General features: G+C 35.5%; 1 protein-coding gene across 4 annotated transcripts in view; it reads right to left on the bottom strand.

The window, feature by feature from the left end:
• The window catches only part of RPS6KA6 (ribosomal protein S6 kinase A6), a 242384-nt gene that overhangs the window by 57235 nt on the left and 164290 nt on the right, over positions 1 to 20859 (bottom strand). For 2 of the 4 annotated variants that reach the window (XM_055122992.1, XM_055122995.1), the window contains 6 exons: positions 20394 to 20516; positions 19381 to 19470; positions 17277 to 17435; positions 13019 to 13180; positions 1890 to 1966; positions 225 to 342 (listed from right to left, as the gene is read on the bottom strand). In XM_055122992.1, the coding sequence (XP_054978967.1) occupies positions 225 to 342; positions 1890 to 1966; positions 13019 to 13180; positions 17277 to 17435; positions 19381 to 19470; positions 20394 to 20516 (729 nt within the window). The remainder of the gene's footprint in view (positions 1 to 224; positions 343 to 1889; positions 1967 to 13018; positions 13181 to 17276; positions 17436 to 19380; positions 19471 to 20393; positions 20517 to 20859) is intronic. The other 2 variants (XM_055122993.1, XM_055122994.1) reach the window with 2 other exon arrangements.

Genomic DNA, 20859 nt, shown 5'->3' with positions numbered 1-20859 from the left:
TATAATATTATTCCCTGGATACCTATGAACTGACAAGGGAAGAGTTTACACTAGAAATATTGCAGAAAGTATGAAATCTCTTGTCCAACCATTACATATTTGTCAAACTATTTAATGAGGATATAATACTGACATATAATACCATCAGATATTCTCCAATAGGCTATAATTTAAAGATTTCAACAATTCAGCATGAGTGCAACAGAAGTATTTATAGTTTATACCTTTGCTCCATCTGAAATATTGTCCCAGTTTCCACCACTCAATGAAAACTTTCCACTGCCTATACGTAGCAGAATCTCTTCAGGAGTATCATTGGGTCCATTAGCAAATGGAGTATAGCTAGTAAGAAAATCATTATTAATAAACACAAATAATATATATCAAAAGTAATGAAATGGGATAAGCAGAAGATGACTTTAAACTATGTACCCCAAAATATATACCATGAAATTCTATCAATATCAATTTTATACATAAAAATCAAATTAATATTAATGAATTATTCAGTACATTAGACAATCTTGCCAATATCAATAGTTACTTTTGTTTTGATGATTTTTGTCAATAAAAAATAAAATAAAGTCGTCTTTACATGTAAAGTAACAGTAAAAAGAAGAACAGAAAAACACAAATTTTGTATCCTACTGATGCAAGTCAAATTAAATGTGCCTACTATAAAGGAATTGTTAGATTTAGTTAAGTTATTCATATTATAGTCATTGCATTGGGTCAAATTTATTCATTAGCATTTTCTCAGGATTATCAACGTAAGAACACTAACAGTATTTTAATTAATATTTGTGGAAAATGGATTACTTAATCATCTCAATATAGGAAAAAAATCTTCAAACATTTAAAAACTGTAATCTGAATCAAAATCATAGAAGAATATACATTGCATTGTTAAAAATATGAAAGTTAATAATGGAATGGCAAAAGTAATCAGTTTTATGTGATTTAATAGAGTCAAGTGAAAATGGTGTCAAATTTGGGAATGAGAAGAGTTAAAGGTAATGAGTATGAGGGAGAGGTCTTAATATGTTAATATCCAAATTCCCACATATAAGAAGTAAAGATAATTAAGCAGTTATATATACTCACACACTATGTTTTGTTTAGTCACAAAGGAAGTATTTGAAAGTAATAAAACTAATTGCATGTAATGGAAATAAACCAAGAGTGTTCGTAAAAATGATGTTCATTTGTAAAATTTAGCTTTACCGCTAAATTTTAGAGTTAGAACTGTGTTTTCAACATGTTAACATAATACATGCATGTTAACACAACATGCCAAAAGAACATGTGACATTTATTATGATCTGTTTATAAAGCTCTTGTCATGTCAAAGAGCACATGTATAATTAGACTCGGATAATACAATTAAATATCAAATATAAATATTATTAACATTAACATAATCCAGTGTTACACATTATTGGTAATTCCTTATCCTTTGAAGGAAATGCAATGTGTCTAATTTTGTAGTTTAATGTTCTATTATAAAGCTTAATTTATCAAGTTTCAATGCCAGGGAAATCATTATTCTAGCACATTAAAATTACTCAGTTTATTGATAAAATGAGTGGGCAAATATCAGTTGAGTGAAGAAATAATTTTATGTTTGAGGAAACATATTCAATATAAAATGTCTAAATTTAAAATGTTTTATTTTTAAATATTTTAGCTTTGGTTTAAAACTTAATTATAAATAATAAAAGGACTTAATTTATCATTGTTTAAAATGTATTATTAAATAATATATAATACTCGGGAATGTTGAGTATTAAAGCATTTTAGTTAAACAAATTTACATTTGATTAGTTTGTTGATGAAAATATTCAAGTGAAAATTTTTGGAGTGATATGAATTTTGGGATGTTTTCTTACCCTGCCAACATGGTGTAAAAAAGAACTCCCAAACTCCATATGTCACAAGCAGCATCATAACCTTGTTGTGTAAGAACCTGATAAAGAAATAACAATCTAGTATTAGTCAAGATAAATTCAGTTTTGTTACCTCAAAGAAAGTTGTTATGCTTCTAATAATCTTACTCTTACTCTACGCAAAACAGACACAGATATCAACTTGAAATATATACAGAGCTTATTTTATACTACTTACAACTGTATTTTTCCCAGCACTATCATTTTTTATCTTGAAGATCAGTAAATTCTGGTAAATATTAATAAATTTGCCCAATATCATCAAATTAGAATATATATTTTGCTCTAGAGTATGTCTTTTATGCCTATTATAACTGACTTACTATACAAGATAGTAATATTATATATAAACTTATGAAATAAATATTAATTTTTATTCTAAATAAAAGGTACATGTCTTTTTTATTGAATCACCGTGAGATACAGTTGCAAAGCTTTCATATTTAAATTTCAGTCATACAATGATCGAACTCTTATCCCTCCACCAGTGGTACATGTCTTTAAAAAAGTACATTAGTACATCAGAAACACTTATGTGATAATCTGATTTGCCTATTTTTTTGATACAATAATTTAGATAGCTGCGTTTGCTTTGGGGGAAAATGTATATTCATTTCAGTTTTATCTATGATGTTAATACAATTCAGCAGGAAAAAGGAAAGGAATGAGACCTCTTTTCAGAAAAAAAAAATGTGGTCTCTTTTAGAAAAATGCCTACTGCTAGGACCAGAGAGCTAGTACAGTGGATATGGCACATGCCTTGCACATAGCTGATCCAGGTTCAATGCCAAGCATCACATATTGTCCCATGAGCATTGCCAGGAGTGGGCCCTGAGCATAGAACCAGGAGTAAGTTCTGAGCACTAGAGGTTTTGGCCCAACCCCCTATCCAAATAATAGCTAAAGCATTTAGAAATTATTAATGCATTAACACTGAATAGTGCATAACTACTACCATGGATAACTTAGTATATAGATGGCTGAAACAATGTTTGGTTTGGGAAATTACAAGACATAAATAATGAATATGCAATAAATTTGAAATATCCTAGTTCATAATTACATTTCAAAGTACATATTATAATGCACAAAATTTAGACACAAAAGAGGCTATCAGAATATTTTATTTATTAACACAAATGATGAGACAGCTTCTTAATAAACAGTGATAAATTTGGTAACTTAGTATCCTTTAAGTAAAACATAAAAGTCTCTTTCTCTCACCCCCATGTCTTTCCCTTTATTAACTCTTAAAGTTCTGAGAATCAGTGTGTTTTGCTGGCTCCCACAGGACAGATTTTTTTTTAAAAGCTCCCCAGATGATACATTGTGCAAGTAAGATTGAGGGACTTCTCAGGATTATTAGTTGGACACACAAGGGATAATAACTGAGTCAGCTTTGGGATTTCATATACCCATAATTTCCTAGTTTACAAAAAAGTAAAGCACAGTAGGAATTATACTGTTTAATCTAATTAGGATCAACTACAAACAAAAACTTATTTTAACACACACTTAAATGTAATTTGGATGAGTAAAGAATAGGAAATAAACTGTTCTTTTAGATTAGGCCTGATAACCTATAATATCAAGAACATGCAGTTATGAAAGAAAGAAGGGAAAACAATGGGCTGAATGAAATCTTACAGTGCAGAAAATTTGTTTGAAAATTTATTTACATCAAGTGAAATATAAACAATTTAAAAATCAGTAAAGTAGGGGCTGGAGCGATAGCACAGCGGGTAGGGCATTTGCCTTGCACAAGCTGACCCGGATTCGATTCCCAGCATCCCATATGGTCCCCCGAGCACTGCCTGGGGTAATTCCTGAGTGCAGAGCCAGAAGTAACCCCTGAGCATCACTGGGTGTGACCCAAAAAGCAATAAATAAATAAATAAATAAATTAATTAATAAATAAATAAAACTAAAAACCAGTAAAGTAGCTAGTGCCATAATCTTTTAACTCATTTGGCATCTCAAATCAGCATAGTGCTACCTTAGTGATATAATAAGTCCCCTGACTTTAAAGTTCCAATTAATTTGTATTTTAAAGAAAACACATGACATCCCCAAATCAGAAAAAAATTCCACAACCACTTTACAAATACCTGCAGACACAGCAGCTATCAATTTATTACAATTTCCTTTAATTAGTAATAATGCTTAGACCTCAAAACTCATTAAATAGAAGTTGAATAACATCAGATTTGCTCTCCTGAAGAAAACATTTATGTACATTATTAATTCTTGAAACATTGAAATATAGTAGAAAAGGACATCTGATTTTGACCAAACTTATACAGTCATAAAAGTGGGTGAATACATTTCTTTCTAAACAATTTTATATTTTATTACTTTATAATAAGGTACATCGAAGACAAGGTTGGCAAAACCCTTCATGATATTGAAGCTAAAGGTATCTTCAATGAGGACACGAAACTAAACAATCAAGTAGAAACAGAGATAAACAAATGAGACTATATTAAATTAAAGAGCTTCTGCACCGCAAAAGGCACAGTGACCAGAATACAAAGGCAATCTACAGAATGGGAAATGATATTCACCCAGTACCCATCCGATAAAGGGTTGATATCAAGGGTATATAAAGCACTGGTTGAACTCTACAAGAATAAAACATCCAACCCCATCAAAAAATTGGTCGAAGAAATGAACAGAAACTTTTCCGAGGAAGAGATACGAATGGCCAAAAGGCACATGAAAAAATGCTTGTCATCACTAATCATCAGGGAGATGCAGATCAAAACAACCATGAGAAATCACCTCACATCACAGAGAATGGCACACATTCAAAAGAACAAAAGCAACCGCTGTTGGAGAGGATGTGAGGAGAAAGGGGCCCTTCTACACTGCTCGTGGGAATGCAGACTGGTCCAGCCCCTTTGGAAAACAATATGGACGCTTCTCAAAGAAATAGAAATTGAGCTTCCATTTGATCCAGCAATACCACTTCTGGGAATATATCCTGGAGAAACAAAAAAGTATAGTCGAAATGACATTTGCACTTATATGTTCATCGCAGCACTGTTTACAATAGCCATAATCTGGAAAAAAAAAACAAGTGCCCGAGAACAGATGACTGGTTAAAGAAACTTTGGTACATCTATACAATGGAATACTATGCAGCTGTTAGAAAGGATGAAGTCATGAAATCTGCATATAAGTGGATAAATATGGAAAGTATCATGATAAGTGAAATGAGCCAGAAAGAGAGGGACAGACATAGAAAGATTGCACTCATCTGTGGAATATAGAACAGAGTAGGAGACTAATGCTAATATAATACCAGGAGGGTGGCTCCATAGCTTGGAAGATGGCCTCACACACTGGGGGAAAATCATCCCAGATTGAGAAGGGAACACCAAGTAAAATGTAATTGGAGATCCCGCGTGGGGAGATGCATGCTGAAAGTAGAGTAGAGACTGAACAGGATGACCACTCAATACCCCTATTTCAAACCACAAAATGCAAAAGGAAAGAGAGATTTCAAATTGGAATGCCCTGCCACAGAGGCGGGGTAGGGCGGGGCAGGTGGGATTGGGGGCGTGGGAGGGATACTGGGTTCATTAGTGGTGGAGAATGGACACTGGTGGAGGGATGGGCTCTCAAACATTGCATGAGGAAAAAACAAGCACGAAAATGTATGAATCTGTAACTGGACCCTCACGGTGACTCACTAATTAAAAAATAAATATTTTTTTAAATTAAAAAAATTTAAAAAATTATTACTTTATCTCAATACAGAGGGTGCCTATACAATGTAATGAAGTCATGAATTTAGACTATCAGAAATACTATTATTTATACAAATATCTGCATAAGAGAGAACAAAGGAACAAGATGTACAAATAGAACCTTTATTTATACAAAGAAATAGAGCATAACTATATAAAAATTGGACCAATCTAACCAGATCTTAACCTGAAAGCTGAAGGAACATAGCATATGCAACTGAGCTGAAAGTATATCATTCAAAGAGACTAAAAGAGGCACATATGTTAACAGAAAGCCCAAGAGGGGAAAGAAACTGAGAGGAAACATTTGTGAGGTGCTGAACATTAACTGGGAAGTAGGGCATTTGTTCCAAAATCCCTGCACACCAAATCTATATGATTATACTTTTAGCATGAGACTTGAAGACCACAGACTATATCGTATAAACAGATTAGAGTCATTAGCATGTGCTATAATACTGGTGACTTCTCACAATCTTGCTTATTAGCAACACTGGGCAAATGACATTTTTGTAGTCATTACAAAACTGTACTAAAACAGTGTTGGTACTGTAAAAGAAACTCTCAGACCTGTATAACAGAATTGAATATTCAAAGAAAGATCCTCAGGTCAGTTAATCTTCAATAAAGAAGCAAAACACATTGAAATGGAGCAAGGAAAGCCTCCTCAAAAAGTGATGCTGAAAAAACTGAAGAGGGAGAAGTGGGAGTAAGGGGTAGGAGGGACAGAGGGAGGGAGTATATACACAACATATACATATAATATACACAGATAATAGAATACTGTCCAATTGCAATGAATGATGTAATTATGCAATTTGCTGCAACATGGATGGAACTGGAATATATCACGTTTGGAGAAGTCAAAAGTAGAACGACAAATATCACATGTTCCCACTTACCTGTGGTAAACAGAAAACAAAATGGGAAAGCCCTTGGTTACTGATCACAGACAAGAAAAGGCCAGAAAAGGAGAGAAGTGGAGGGTTAAGTACAAGAGATTGTCTGGGAGACCAAGTGTCAGTGACCTTGATCATACTGGCAGTGTCTATCTATCTATCTACCTACCCATCTACCACAGAGCCAATGGCCAACAATTCTGTAAGCATGGGGCTCAAACTGAAAAATTAAAAGTATGCCTTTTAAGGAGGAAAGATGGAAAGGAAACAGAAGCTAGGAAAACTGGTGGAGGGAAGCTGACACTAGTGTTGGTGAGTTGGAACAGTCTGAGGAGTTTTATATTAATTAAAGTAAGTCAGAGGTAGAAGGTAAATGCAAGATGTTCTCACTTACCTGTGGTATACAGAATAAGATGACAAGAGAATGGAAAGTATCAAAGTTGATTACAGAAATTAGAATGATATAAGGGGAGAATGGTGGGAGAAGAAAGAGGAGGTGGGATTAAGATACATAGGTAAATTAGCCAAGTATCCTGGATAATATGCTGGTGAAAAGTGGAGAAACCACAAACCAAAACCACAAGAACCTATACTGCTGTAAACAGGTGACACAAACTTTAATAATTTAAGTTTAAATGAGTTTGCTAAGGAGTTCAGAAACATGTGGTACATTCATGTAGGGACACTGATGCTAATGGTGGGTTGAGTTGGAATGTCATATGCCTGAAACTATTTGTCACAGCATTATATGTATCTGTGCCCAAAGGGAAAAATGTCCACACCCAATAGTAGTCAGAGCTTACTCTTGGCTCTGCATTCACGGTTCCCTTCTGGTGGGGTTCAGGTGTCTATCTGGGTGCTAGCGATAGAAACCAGATCACCTGTGTATAAAGCAAGATCATATCCACTTCTACTATACTATTTCTCCAGTCCCTCAAAGATAAATTTATTACAAAAATACAATGGCAATATATATATATACCAGGAGGACTCAATAGAAGAATGAAAAAAGCTGAAAATTGAATTAGACAACTGGTATTTAAAGCACAGATGTAAAGATAACAAATAATCAGCAAAAAATAAAACCAATAAAGCTACTACAAGAATTTCATGAATCAGTACCAGGAAGAACTCTTTCCATCATGGTGCTCCATATATGAGACATAATTATGGGTCTAAAATAATATTTAAAGAAATAATAGAGAAATTAACGATGCTGCGAAAGTGTCAGACTCTCATACTGTGAGCTCTGAATTCCAATAAATATGAAACCAAGAGAAACATATTATATATAAATGGTTAAAAATCAGAAGTAAGGTGAGAATGGTAAAAGTAGCAAGTGAAAAAAGGGAAATTAGGTAAGTCATGATAGTACGGAGGTTAAAGCATTTATCTTGCACGCACCTCACAGGGCTTGGATCCCTGACACTGCATATTCCTCAGCAGAAAGCCAGGAATAAATACACAGCACTTCCACTGTGGCCACAACCTCCCACTCCAAAAAAAATAAAAGTAAAAAATCAAGTTGATATACTTACAAAGCTATTCCCAAGAGAGACTTAGAAAACAAGAGTGACTTGATGAAAAAAAAGAGCTTTTCCTAGAGAGGATAAACTAAACTGATGAAAGCCAGTTTCTATCCCTTAGCTTGAATGAAAAACAAACACCCTAATAATTAGGATCAGAAATGAAAGGGAAAATTTTACAATAGATATTACAGAAATACAAATTTGTTATGATAGTACTACAAACAATTTTATGAACTCCACATTGGAAAACATGTAAGAAATGGACAATTTCTTGGAATCCTTCAAGTACTCAGGACTGTATAAGGAGAAAAAAACTAAAGAAAGTAATCACAGGCAATCACAGTCACGGTCACTGTCATCCTGTTGTTCGATTTACTTGAATGGGCGCCAGTAAGTCTCCATTCATCCCAGCCTTGAGATTTTAGCAGCCTCTCCTTACTCGTCTTTCCCAACGACTGGAGGCTCTTTTCAGGATCAGGAGACTGAGACTATTATTGTTACTGTATTTGGGATATCGAATATGCCACGGGGAGCTTGCCATGCTCTTCAGTGTGGGTGGGATGCTCTCAGTAGCTTGCCAGGCTCGCCAAGAAGTTTAGAAATACATGTATTTCCCTTTATGATGATGTGTGCAGGAATATGTCCATTCATGCGTGAGGCTCAGCCCCGGAGAATGGAAAGCGGCCTGGAGCGTGGCGGTGGTGGGGTAGTGGAGGTCAGCTGCCAGGGCTGGGTTCCTTGGGGCAGGGAGGGCTCTCACCTGCCTCCCTCTGGGGCACCCCTGGCGCAGAATCTGGTGGCATGGTTATGGGAGCCTAATTTTCTCCTCCCTTCTGGGAGAAGCAGCTGTGAGTTGTGGAGGGTGGCCGATGAGATTATCTGGTGCCAGCAGGAGGTGGCTCTGGGTGTGACTCCCGGTTGCCAGAGATTGGGGGAAGCAGTCAGAGGATCTCTGCTCCTGTGTCCCACTGAGGGCAGAGTTCAAAATCACAAAGTTCCACATTACCTGGTTTCCATGGGACTTTGCTCATGTGTGAGGCTCGCCGCGAGCGTGTGGAAAGCAGCCTGGAGCGTGGTGAGGGTTGGGTAGTGGAGGTCGGCTGCCAGAGCTGGGTCCCTTGGGGTGGGGAGGGATCTCCCCCGCCCCCCTCTGGGGCACCCCTGGTGCGGAGTCTGATAGCATGGTTATGGGGGCCTGGTTATGGTTATCACAGGCAATAAAACTGAAATAATAGTTAACAGTTACTCCAGAGACAAAGTACAAAACCTGGAGGTTTCATCAGTGAGTTCTACCTTATCTTCAAAGACACTTTATTGCCTTTCCCTCTTAAACTCTTCAAAACATTGAAGAGAATTAACCAAAAAATGTTTTATGAGGCCCAGAGCCCATAGTAAATATGGACAAAGACATCACATGAAAAGAAAGCTATAGACTATACCCCATTTGAACATGGATGCACCCACAACACAAAATTTTATGAAATTCAAGATATGTTAAAAGGATTATACATCATGACAAAATAGGTCTACATCAAAATGACCAGGAATCAAAATGACAAGCATTATGGGTTGTGGAGATAAAGGTACTCTCATATACTATTGGTGAATATGTAAATAGGTTCTAGTTCTCTAGAAACAGTTATATAGATTTCTCCAAATATTCGAAATTCCTCTACAGTATGAACCTTTAAGCTCCTAAATATTAATTCAAAGAACATAAAATCACTAATTTAAAAAGAAATACACATCTATTTTTATGACATTTATTTAGTGAAGATACATAAACAGATAAAGTACAAAAGAACACAGTAAATAGAGGAAATGTGGTGTGTATCTACTGATCTGTACATTGACAGATATACACAATGGAATACTTCTCTCCTATAAGATAAAACGTAAGTTCTTTTAAAAAACATTGGACTGGAGGCCTATATAAATGAAATAAGTCAGAGAAAGAAATGTTAGACACTCTCTCCAGTATGAGGGATATAGAGAAGTACAGTTCCATGTAGTAAAAAAAAAAAGTATAGCAACGTAACAGAAAAATATTTATGCTGTCCAGAAAGTTTAGTTTAAAAAAAAATGAAGGAAGGAAGGTGCCCTGAAAAAGGGAGATTGTCCAGTGAATTGTGCTTACAAATATTAGTGTTTGTTTGAGGCTGGAGTATGCTAACATATATTTCAAAGAAGGGTGAAAATGTGTTTAAAGTATTTTGTTTTACAGTCCCAGGAATCCAAACATGTCTGGAAATATCTTTGCCACTGAGCTGCATCCCTAGTCTTTATCCTTAAACAACCTTAGAGAGGAGCGCCAGTCAAGATGGCGGTGGTGCAGTGGCAAGTACCAGAGCTGGTGGAGGTATAGCAGCTCTCAGCTCTCTGAACAGCTTATGGAGTCATAAAATTTCTGCATGGGTGAAAGTGGGCTCCCCCTGGATATTCTGTTTTAGAGAAAGTGCCATTAAAGAAAAACAGTGGGTTGTCCAGAGCAGAGCACCTGTGGTGAGTGCGACCTGTGAGGATAGCGGTGTGGCATCCAAAGGGTGGACCTAACACTGCTCTAGGCCTCTTGGTGCTAGGGACAGTGACAGAGTTTTAAAGTTACTGAATAAAGCTCTTTAGGTCCAACTCGGCAGCACCATGGAATGTGTGTCCCCAAGTTGGGGGCCATCTCAGGTTCCAACCATAGGGTCTCAGTGGCAAGTTGCTGGTTGGGAAGCCCCACTACCATTTCTTACTCCTACCAGCCCATGCTGCCTGCAGCATATTATGTAAGAGCATCTCCTTGAGTGCCAACTGTAAAAGATTAGGACAGGTGCCCCCTGATCAGGTTCTGCTGGACTGGTGGTTACAGCCTGCCTAGAACACCCAAGCTGCCAATGGTAGCAGCCCTGTTTCCGGTCCTGGTCTCTGATTGGGGTCACTGCTGCCATTTCCACTGGGGCCTGACGGGTGCAGCACCTGAGCCTGTGGGGCGAGTGCACTGGCAATCTATTTGAGCCCTTGGGTTTCCTGACACTCCCAACATCACCGATATGCATCTGGTCAGACTCCAAAAACTCAGGACCAAGTTTTCTGAGAAACTAAACTGCCAAAAGCGACATAAGAGCCATGCCAAAAAACCACCTCTGGCTCAGCCATACAAGCTCATTTATCAGCCTTGCTTGAGAGTCTCATAAATCGTAAAAGAGATCAAAAGCCACTGTGGAATCACTGCAAGGATGAACAACCCAGGACAAATTAGAAGGAGGCAGGTTAGCACAATGCCTGCCCAAACAGAACCCCTGGATGCTGCTCTTCCCATAATCCATTACCTCCCCTGGCCAGACACCAACACCTTAGGATGGACCTCACCGAGTTATTAATCTGCTGAAAATTTGGGTATACAGATTTTGTGACTGAAATCTTCACATTTTCTTGGAGTCAGAATGGACTACCTCCCCCACTTCCCCATACTTTCGGAAACCTAGGCTGTCACCCATATGAACCAACCCTAGCAGCATCATATAAACTCTTATACCAGCCTTGCTTCAGATACCCATGAATAACCATGAATAACCATGAATAGATCAAAAGCCTCAGTTAATCTCGAACCTGCACAAGGCTGAATAACCCATGGTACAATGGAGGGTGACAAGTTAGCCCAGTGCCCACCCAAACAGAGGCCCGAGTAGCTGCTTGTTGCCACAATCCAAAATTGCTGCCATGCCCCCAGCCGACTCCACTGTCTTGGTACAGACTTCACTGAGATATGAATCTACTGAAAATTCAGATTTGTAGGTTTTATGACTGAAATCTCAAGGCTTTCTCATGGTCGGAATGGGCTACCATCTCCACCTCCCTATACTTCCAGAAGCCCCAGGAGTCACATCTACACCACAAACTCACCACCCCATTAAAAAAAGCTACTCCGGCTATACCTCCCAATAAAAATACTGAACACCCTGAACAAACATGATAATCTCTTAGTATCTGTATTGCAGGGCTGGAGCAATAACACAGCGGGTAAAGGATTTGCCTTGCATGCAGCTGACCCTGGTTTGATTCCTCCACCCCTCTCAGAGAGCCCGGAAAGCTACTGAGAGTATTTCACCCGAACAGCAGAGCCTGGCAAGCTACCTGTTGTGCATTCAATATGCCAAAAACAGTAACAAGTCTCACAATGAAGACGATACTGGTGTCTGCTGGAGCAAATCAATGAGCAACGGGATGACAGTGACAGTAACAGTGACCTGTACTGCAAACCATTGTGCACAAAAAAAAGAAAGATAAGGAAAAAGGTGCCTGCCATAGTGGCAGAGAGCAGGTGTGGTTAGGAATGTGTTGGGAGGGAAACTGAATACACTGGTGGTGAGAAATGTACAGTGGTGAAGGGATGGGTCTTGGAACATTGCATGACTAAAACTAAATCATGAATAGCTTGTAATGGTCTATTTCACAGTGATACAATTTTAAAAAAATAAGAGAGAGGGAGATTGATAGTACAGTACAAGCCCTAATTGTTCTGTATAATACTAAGCAATATAACACCAGATATATGGAAATCTATTCTGGCTCTGTATTTAAGTTAGTTCTGGTTTTGAACAAGTAATTTAAGCAAGCTGAACCTTATTTTCCTCATATAAAATAACACAGCATGTTGAGTTTTGGTTTCTTCTACTTAATCCACCTAGTCTAAAAGAGTATGCTTCTAAAAAACTAATATAAATAACTTATTAGACTCAAATAATCTTATCATTTCTCTTGAGTTTGGCTTTAAGATCCTAGTTACTACTGTAAATATTTCTAGTACAGGTTACCAAGATTTCACTGATTTAAGAATTTTATAGTAGGTGATGCTTCTACCTACCTACCTTAAAAATCATTATATTACATTAAGTTTTAATGAATACCTCTGGTGCTACAAAGTTTGCAGTATAGCATGGAGTTAAAAGAAGTCCATTTTCTCCTCGAAGTTGTTTTGCAAATCCAAAATCACAGATCTTAATGGAATCTGCATTGGCTGATTCATCCATATATAAAATATTACTAGGCTTAAGATCACGATGAACAACCTTGAATACAAAAGAATAAATAGAATTTTTTAATTTAAGTGTTAGTGAAGTAAAACATTTTAAGCAAATATATTTCCAGGAAAATATGTTTTCTTAATAATAAAACTTTGAAAATAATGCTTTTCCAATTTTTATAAGATTGACAGTCTGAAGTAGACAGTGTCAGATACTCTAGTTCCTATTCAAACCACCAATTTTCCTTCAAGTAATCAGATCTCTTTCAAACATTCAAAACTAATTCATCAGTTACAATTATGTATAAGTATGATTCAGAGAGATATTACAGTGATAAAGCCCTTGTCTTCAAAACTACTGACCATGATTCATTCAATTCCTAGCACTTCTTAAGGTCTCTCAAAATCCACCTGCAATGATATTTGAGCACAGAGCCAGATGTAAGCCCTTATCACTGCTAAGTGCGCCCCTTAAAACAAAAAATAACAAAATTCTGGATATAAACAACTAACACACTTCCCTACAGTTGTTCATTCTACAAAACCTCAACATGATATTAAATCCAAATACTTGAATGCAATAGACAAAAATGTGAACAGAACATACAGACTGATGGAAGAATATAAATAGTTGTTGAAGAGAACATGGACAATTATATGAGTGAGCTCCATTATCTGTGTCTTTCAGCCTAAGTGTAGTCTCTATTGTATACAGTAGTGGTGAACAAAAGGTTGGTGAACAAATAAAACATAAAAAGACTGCATTATCTCTGGACTAGAAGATTAGAAAAAGAGATGCTGCAAAATTTTCAATGCTGTATATAGGATACTGAAATAGCAACAGCTGGAACTTATTCGCAAACAAAAATAATATATCTATGTATGCATATATATGTATACATATATATGACTAAAAGAAATTAACATTTATCAGTGAGATAGTATGGAAGTTAAGACAACTTTCTTGCATGTATCCAGCTGGCCCTGATTTGATACCTGGCACTGAGTATGGTCCCACAAGCAATGTCAAGAGACATTAGTTAAATGATCTCTGAACACAGAGCCAAGAGCAAGTCCTGAGTAACACTGAACATATCCAATCCCCCCAAAAATGTTCATAAAACAAAAAAATATGGACAAAGACCAGAGTTCCTACCATCAAACATAAGTTTCAGTGAAATTTCTACAAAATATTTATGTACCGGAATGAAAACATATTAAAAAACAAAATTATATAACTTAATATGCCTAAAGTGCAGTGTGCAGTGCAAAAATATTCTTATATGCAAAGAAACATGGAATACAAGTTCAAAGAACAAAATAAAGATGGGAGAGAAAGTACATCATATGGGTATTTGCCTTTCACCTAGCCTACCCAGATTTGACCCCTGGCACTATATAGGATCCCCTGAGCCTAGCAAGGAGAGACCTCTGAGTGCATAGCCAGGAGTAAATTCTGAGCACTGTCAATGGTGGCCCCCAAACAAGGCAAAACAATAATTAAAAATAAAATCATCAAATCCAACTCTAAGATGAACCACACTGGGCATATCAAAGATTTGGAAGTAGTTGTTATATATAATGTGATAGAGTGCAAGTTAAAGCAATAGTGGTAATGATATAACATTTTATCACTGTATCAAATCAATATCTTTAATATTTTAAATCTACACAATGTAACTTAACAATTATATCTCACTGTCAATGTATTATTCAACATCCATAAGCATACAAATACTTTTGGGGGGATTTTAGATCACTCCTTGTAGTGCTCATGGAACCATCAGGGGTTCCAGGAATAAAACCTGAGTTGGTCACATGCAAGGCAAATGTCCTATCCACTGTACTATGGCTCCAATCCCAATGAAAAATGTTAACATGACTATCATAACTCTCTTTAATAAAATTTCTGAAAGAAACATGCTTTCAATGTATATTATAAATATTAAGGGAAAATGCATAATAATAATAAAATAACAAGAAAACTAAAGATTCTTGTTGATTTTTGTTTTCATTGTTCTGCTTTTTGGCCACACCTAGAATTACTAACTCAGAGATCACTCCAACCTGTGTTCTGGGAACCATATGCAGAACCAAAACTTGAGCCAAGGTATATGCCATACATGGCAAGACACTTAACCCCTGTACTAACTCCCAGGTTGAGATTTTCCTATTGATATATACTTCATTTAACCTAGTTCTGCCTTTAGTCAGCAGCTTACTATCCTGAAAGCTGTTTAAAGACAAGGACCACGCCTTACTTTTATTTGAATCTGTAGCACCTTTTAAGTGGTTGGCATTTAAAAATGCTCAAAATTTATTTGTCAGTATGTAATATATGTCATAACCTGATAGTTTCTAAAGTAATAAACTAAAGATATTTATCATTTATTGTTCAAATATTCTGGTCTTTAATTTTGATTTTAACACACAATCAAGGATTCTATAATAGAATGACTCTTTTAGCATTGCATACAGCAAAATACAGAAAATGTAGTCTATTAAACTACAAAACACTGAGTTCAAGCTTGCTTTATTTCAATAAGAACAGAAACACATGAGAATTTAGTGCGAATTCCAAACTGTGCATTTAAAAATAATTTGCACATAATGTTTATAGTTGCATTATTCTGAGTATGTATCTCTACCATTATCAATGATGCAAATTTAATTTTTTTATTTTGCTATTTGGCCACACTCTGATGTTCTCAGGGCAAGTTTTGAATTACTTTCAGCTCTGTTTTCTCACAGAACTATAAATAAAGGTCATATTTCTGACAACTAGTTTTATTTCTTTATGATGTATCAGGGGCTGAATCGATAGCACAGCGGGTAGGGTGTTTGCCTTGCATGCGGCTGACCCGGGTTAGATTCCTCTGTCCCTCTCAAAGAGCCTGGCAAGCTACTAAGAGTATCCCTCCTGCACAGCAAAGCCTGGCAAGCTACCCATGGCGTTTTCAATATGCCAAAAACAGTAACAAGTCTCACAATGAAGATGTTACTGGTGCTCACTCGAGCCAATCAATAAACAACAGGATGACAAGTGCTACAGTGCTATTAAGTATCAGGAAGCAAAATAAAAACTTTCCCTTATATGGAAAATTATAATGAATTAGTAATACTCCAATGTCTATCCAAATTTCTTGTTTAGTTTGGGAAATGTGTTAGAAAGGTGAAGATATATGGTAAGTTCACTACAGGATAATTTGAATTATATATATATATTTTTTCTTGGATAACAATTTTATGTTTAACTTGTAAGTTTGATCGTGTCTAATCATTTTAAAATAAAGGTATATATATATAGATTTTAAAATGATTGCATATATATATTTTAAATGATTGCATATATATATATATATATATATATATATATATACAATTCAAATGACTTTTCAAACCAACATGCCAGCTCCTGTAGAAATACTACAATGAGTTGGCCTCTTGTACTCGGCTCATGCTGGTTGACCCCTAGCACACCATATGGCTCCCCGAGCACTTACAGGATTAATCACTGAGAACAGACCAATTAATAAGCCATGAGAACTGCTAGGGAAAAACTAGAAAAAAATATACATACCATTACATATAGGTGAACAGGCAGAGAGACTGATATAAACTTAATAAAGTGTTAGCCGGTTTCCTAAATTTACAACCCTTACTAAACTATTGAGTTTTAAGATAGTTTCTATAAAATATGGACCAGAGAGTTAGAACAGCAAGTAGCTGCTTGCCTTGCACGCAGCCAACCCATGTTCAATCCCTGGTATCCTATATGTTCCCATGACCTCACGAGGAATGATTCCTCAGCACAGAGCCAAGATTAACCCTTAGCACTGCTGGGTGTGTCCCCAATAATAAAATAATATATATGTATATGTGTATATAAATATACATATTTATATGCATATGAGGGCACAGTGGTAGAGCATGTGTGTTTGGAATATTGTCTGTGTGAAATCTTATTGTTAACATTACTGTAAATCAGTGTCTAAAAAATTTTAAATATGTAATAAAAATCAATTCATTTCAGATGACATTATATATAATACATAAATAATATCTATAACATATTACATCATACACATATCATATGTTTTCAGAATTTAAGAGTAAAATATAACTATAGCTCTATGACTTACTCCTTGACAATGAAGGTAGTCAACTGTCTTAGTTATTACAAACAGAACATGACCTGCTTCCTGTTCTGAGAAACATTTTTGTTTGATAATACGGTCAAGCAGTTCTCCTCCTTTCATCAAATCGGTAACAAGGTAAACGTATCTTCCATCATCATAGACCTAAAAAAGAATATATTTGAAAGTATTAATAATTATACTCTTCAAACATTTAAATTATATTTACTTGTCTTTCTCGTGAAACTCTAGCGTTGAAAAAGACATTATTGCTTTACGATTAATAAAATCCAACATATAATGAAGATACAACTGGCTAAGCAATTTTATGCAGTTCTGAGACCAAATTCAGCATAAAATTCTATTAGTTTTCAAAGTTGCACACTGTATTTATCAAATGATATAAACAGAAATCTGTGTTTCAAATTACATCATTCTCACTTTAAATTGCATTATAACCAATATATTTTTTGCATGAAAATAGTAGGCAGACTTTTGCATTATTTTTATTGTATTTCTTATTCAGCCCATTATTTGTCATGATACCCTAAATGCTTGTTGATTTCAAATACCATATTCTTATATCAAGAAGAATAAATAAGCAGTATGTCCTTTTTACTTGGGGTATATAATATACATATATATATATATACACACACAAAGAAAGAGAGAGGAGAGATACCATACACATAGATGTCATGTCTAATAGCATATATAAACCCACAAATTGAAAGAAAATATAACTGTACATTCTAGCTTGAATCTGAAAATATTAAAATGCTTCATTATCAAAATAATTTATATGATCAGAGATTTATTGCAGATATTACAGATAATACATGTTTTGCATATGGTTAACCTAGGCTTCATCCCCGGCAACCCAACATTCCCCAGCACTTTTTCATTTGGTCATGGAGGCCCCCAAGCATATCCAGAGTAGCGTGGCTTTTCCCTCACACCACAGGGAACTCACAGTGAATCATAGGCCCAACTGGGCCATTAGATAAACCACCCCCCTAAAAGAAGAGGAAATACAAAAGAGAAAAACTCTGAATACAAACATTTTTTTATTTGAGAATATGGTCAACTGGATTGCTTCCTTTCATCAAATAAACCTTAAAGCAAACATATCTTCATTTATATCTATCAAAATCATTTATATGTTTGCATAAATATACAATATTGGTTAAAGATAATAAATCACACCATACATTGTATCATCACTGTATCACTGTCACTGTCATCACGTTGCTCGATTTGCTCGAGTGGACACCAGTAACGTCTCCACTGTGAGACTTGTTGTTACTGTTTTTGGCATTTGACATCGTTATCATAAGAAATAAAATAAGGTGAAGGTTTGTTTTCTCTAAAGAGAACATTATTTTCTTATATGAATTCATTTTCTGTAACATGTAGCACTGTAGCACTGTAATGCCATTGTTCATCAATTTGCTTGAGCAGGCACCAGTAACATCTCCATTGTGAGACTTGTCAATATAAATTATATATATATTAATTTTGTCACTTAATTTTAGGCACTGTGATTTAAAATGTTAATGATAGGGTTTCATACATACAACACAATGACTGCTGTTTTTTCCACCATTGTCTTAGTGAACCCTCACCATGTTAAGCTCAGTTCTGTAGACCACTTCTAAGATTTTGTTGCCTTTGGGCATTTGTTATTCCCTTACTATTTCTTTGTATTCGACATATGAGAAATATCATTCTGTATCTGTCCCTATATAGGTTAATTTATTTTCCTCAAGAATTATAATTCTGCAGCCACTTGAAAAATTTCCAGTCTCCTAAATCTTCTATAGCCATAGTAATATAACAGAATAAAGATATTGGTAATAATAATAGTTAACTATTTAAATATATTTGAAAAATGAATACATTCTCATTTGCCATTTAATATAGTTCCCTTCTGAAGTACTGCAAGAAGGGGAGAAATATAATATCATAAGGGATGAAAATTGGTAAAAATCTTGTGACTTAGTGTATTGAAAGTAGGTAAGTGACACATATGAAAAGTTTTAATAAAAAAATTAAGTGCAGAGTCATAGCCTCATTTGCTTAGCTGCTACCCATATTTTTAAATACCTACATCCTTTAAAGTAATAATGTTGGGATGTTGTCCATAGCGCATCAAAATTTCAATTTCTTCTGAGGGGTCTCTCTTACTTTTTTCAATGATCTAAGAAGAAAAGAAGAATCTCAGAGGAAACAAGACTGTCCTTACTGAAATGTGTCAAAGATTTTAAATTTGTTTGTATTTTAACCAAATTCTTTAAAATTCCGAGTTATATTTGTTTTACATTATTTTTATCTACTTAAAATTTCCTATAACTTACACTTAATAATTAATAATGAAGCAGTTTTTTTAGTGTTGTATCCACTAAGCTGAAGTTGTACTTCACTGATAATATGACCCTAAAGTGATGCTAATTGTCACAGTTGGTCAATCTTAATATACTATATTAAAGTAAAACTACTCAAAAGCATGAATTTATGAAATACATTTCTGCTGCAAAAGAAACTCTTGTAAATAAATTGAACATAAAATATTGAGTCTTGGGTCCGGAGACATAGTACAGGGGTTTAGGCGCTTGCCTTGCACATGGCCACCTCCAATTGGATCCCCAGCACCACATGTGATCTTCCAAGTACCACCAGGAATGATCTCTGAGCACAAAGCCAGGAGTAAGCCCTGAGCACAGCCAGATAAGGGCCAAAACGAAAAAGAAAAAAACAAAACACAACAACAAGAACACAACAACAAAAAACATTAAGTCTCAGTACTTCTTCCTGATAATCTTTGCTGTCTCCAATTGCTCTACTGAAAAAATTGTCATGTAACCTATCATTCAACTTGCATATGAAAGAGCAATAATGACAAAAAAGGTTAAGAGTTAGAATGATAGCACAGAAATTAAGACACTTGGTTGTCTTGCACACGCTGACACTGGTTTGATCCCTGGCACCAAATATGCCCCCCCAAGGATTGCCAGGAAAGGCACAAGAGCAAAGAACTAGGAGTAGCCCCTGAGCACTACTGGGTTTACCACCTCCCCTCTGCAAAAAATTAAAAAAAAAACAGATTAGGTTTTGAAACAATACCTTCACTGCAAATTCCATGTTTGTAGCTGTATGAATGCACCGTTTACACACAGAATAGGAGCCAACACCAATATCTTCCTTCAATTCATATACGTCACCAAATTGTGCAGCATTTCCGCTAATCTTCGTTTTTGTATGAAAAAGTAAAATTAAATACATTCATCCTAAATCTTTAAAAATCAAGAATAATTCATTCAAAAGAATATGTTTATATTAAGTAATGGGTTCAGCAATTTTTGATCGTCAAAACTAAGTTTTCTAGATCCCTAAAGCCAACACAAAAAATGAATTACTTATATACCAACCTTACATTTTCTTTCAAAAATATGCTATGTAAATGCAATTAAAGTTCCTATCTGCTTTTCCCCCTATTATATAGAGGCATCTTTTTTTTTTTTTTTTTTTGCTTTTTGGGTCACACCTGGCGATGCACAGGGTTTACTCCTGGCTCTGCACTACTCAGGAA

Source organism: Sorex araneus, chromosome X, assembly GCF_027595985.1.
Source record: "Sorex araneus isolate mSorAra2 chromosome X, mSorAra2.pri, whole genome shotgun sequence".
Lineage (NCBI taxonomy): Eukaryota > Metazoa > Chordata > Mammalia > Eulipotyphla > Soricidae > Sorex > Sorex araneus.
Note: the sequence above shows the minus strand (reverse complement) of the source record. Positions and strands in the feature narration are given on the sequence as shown.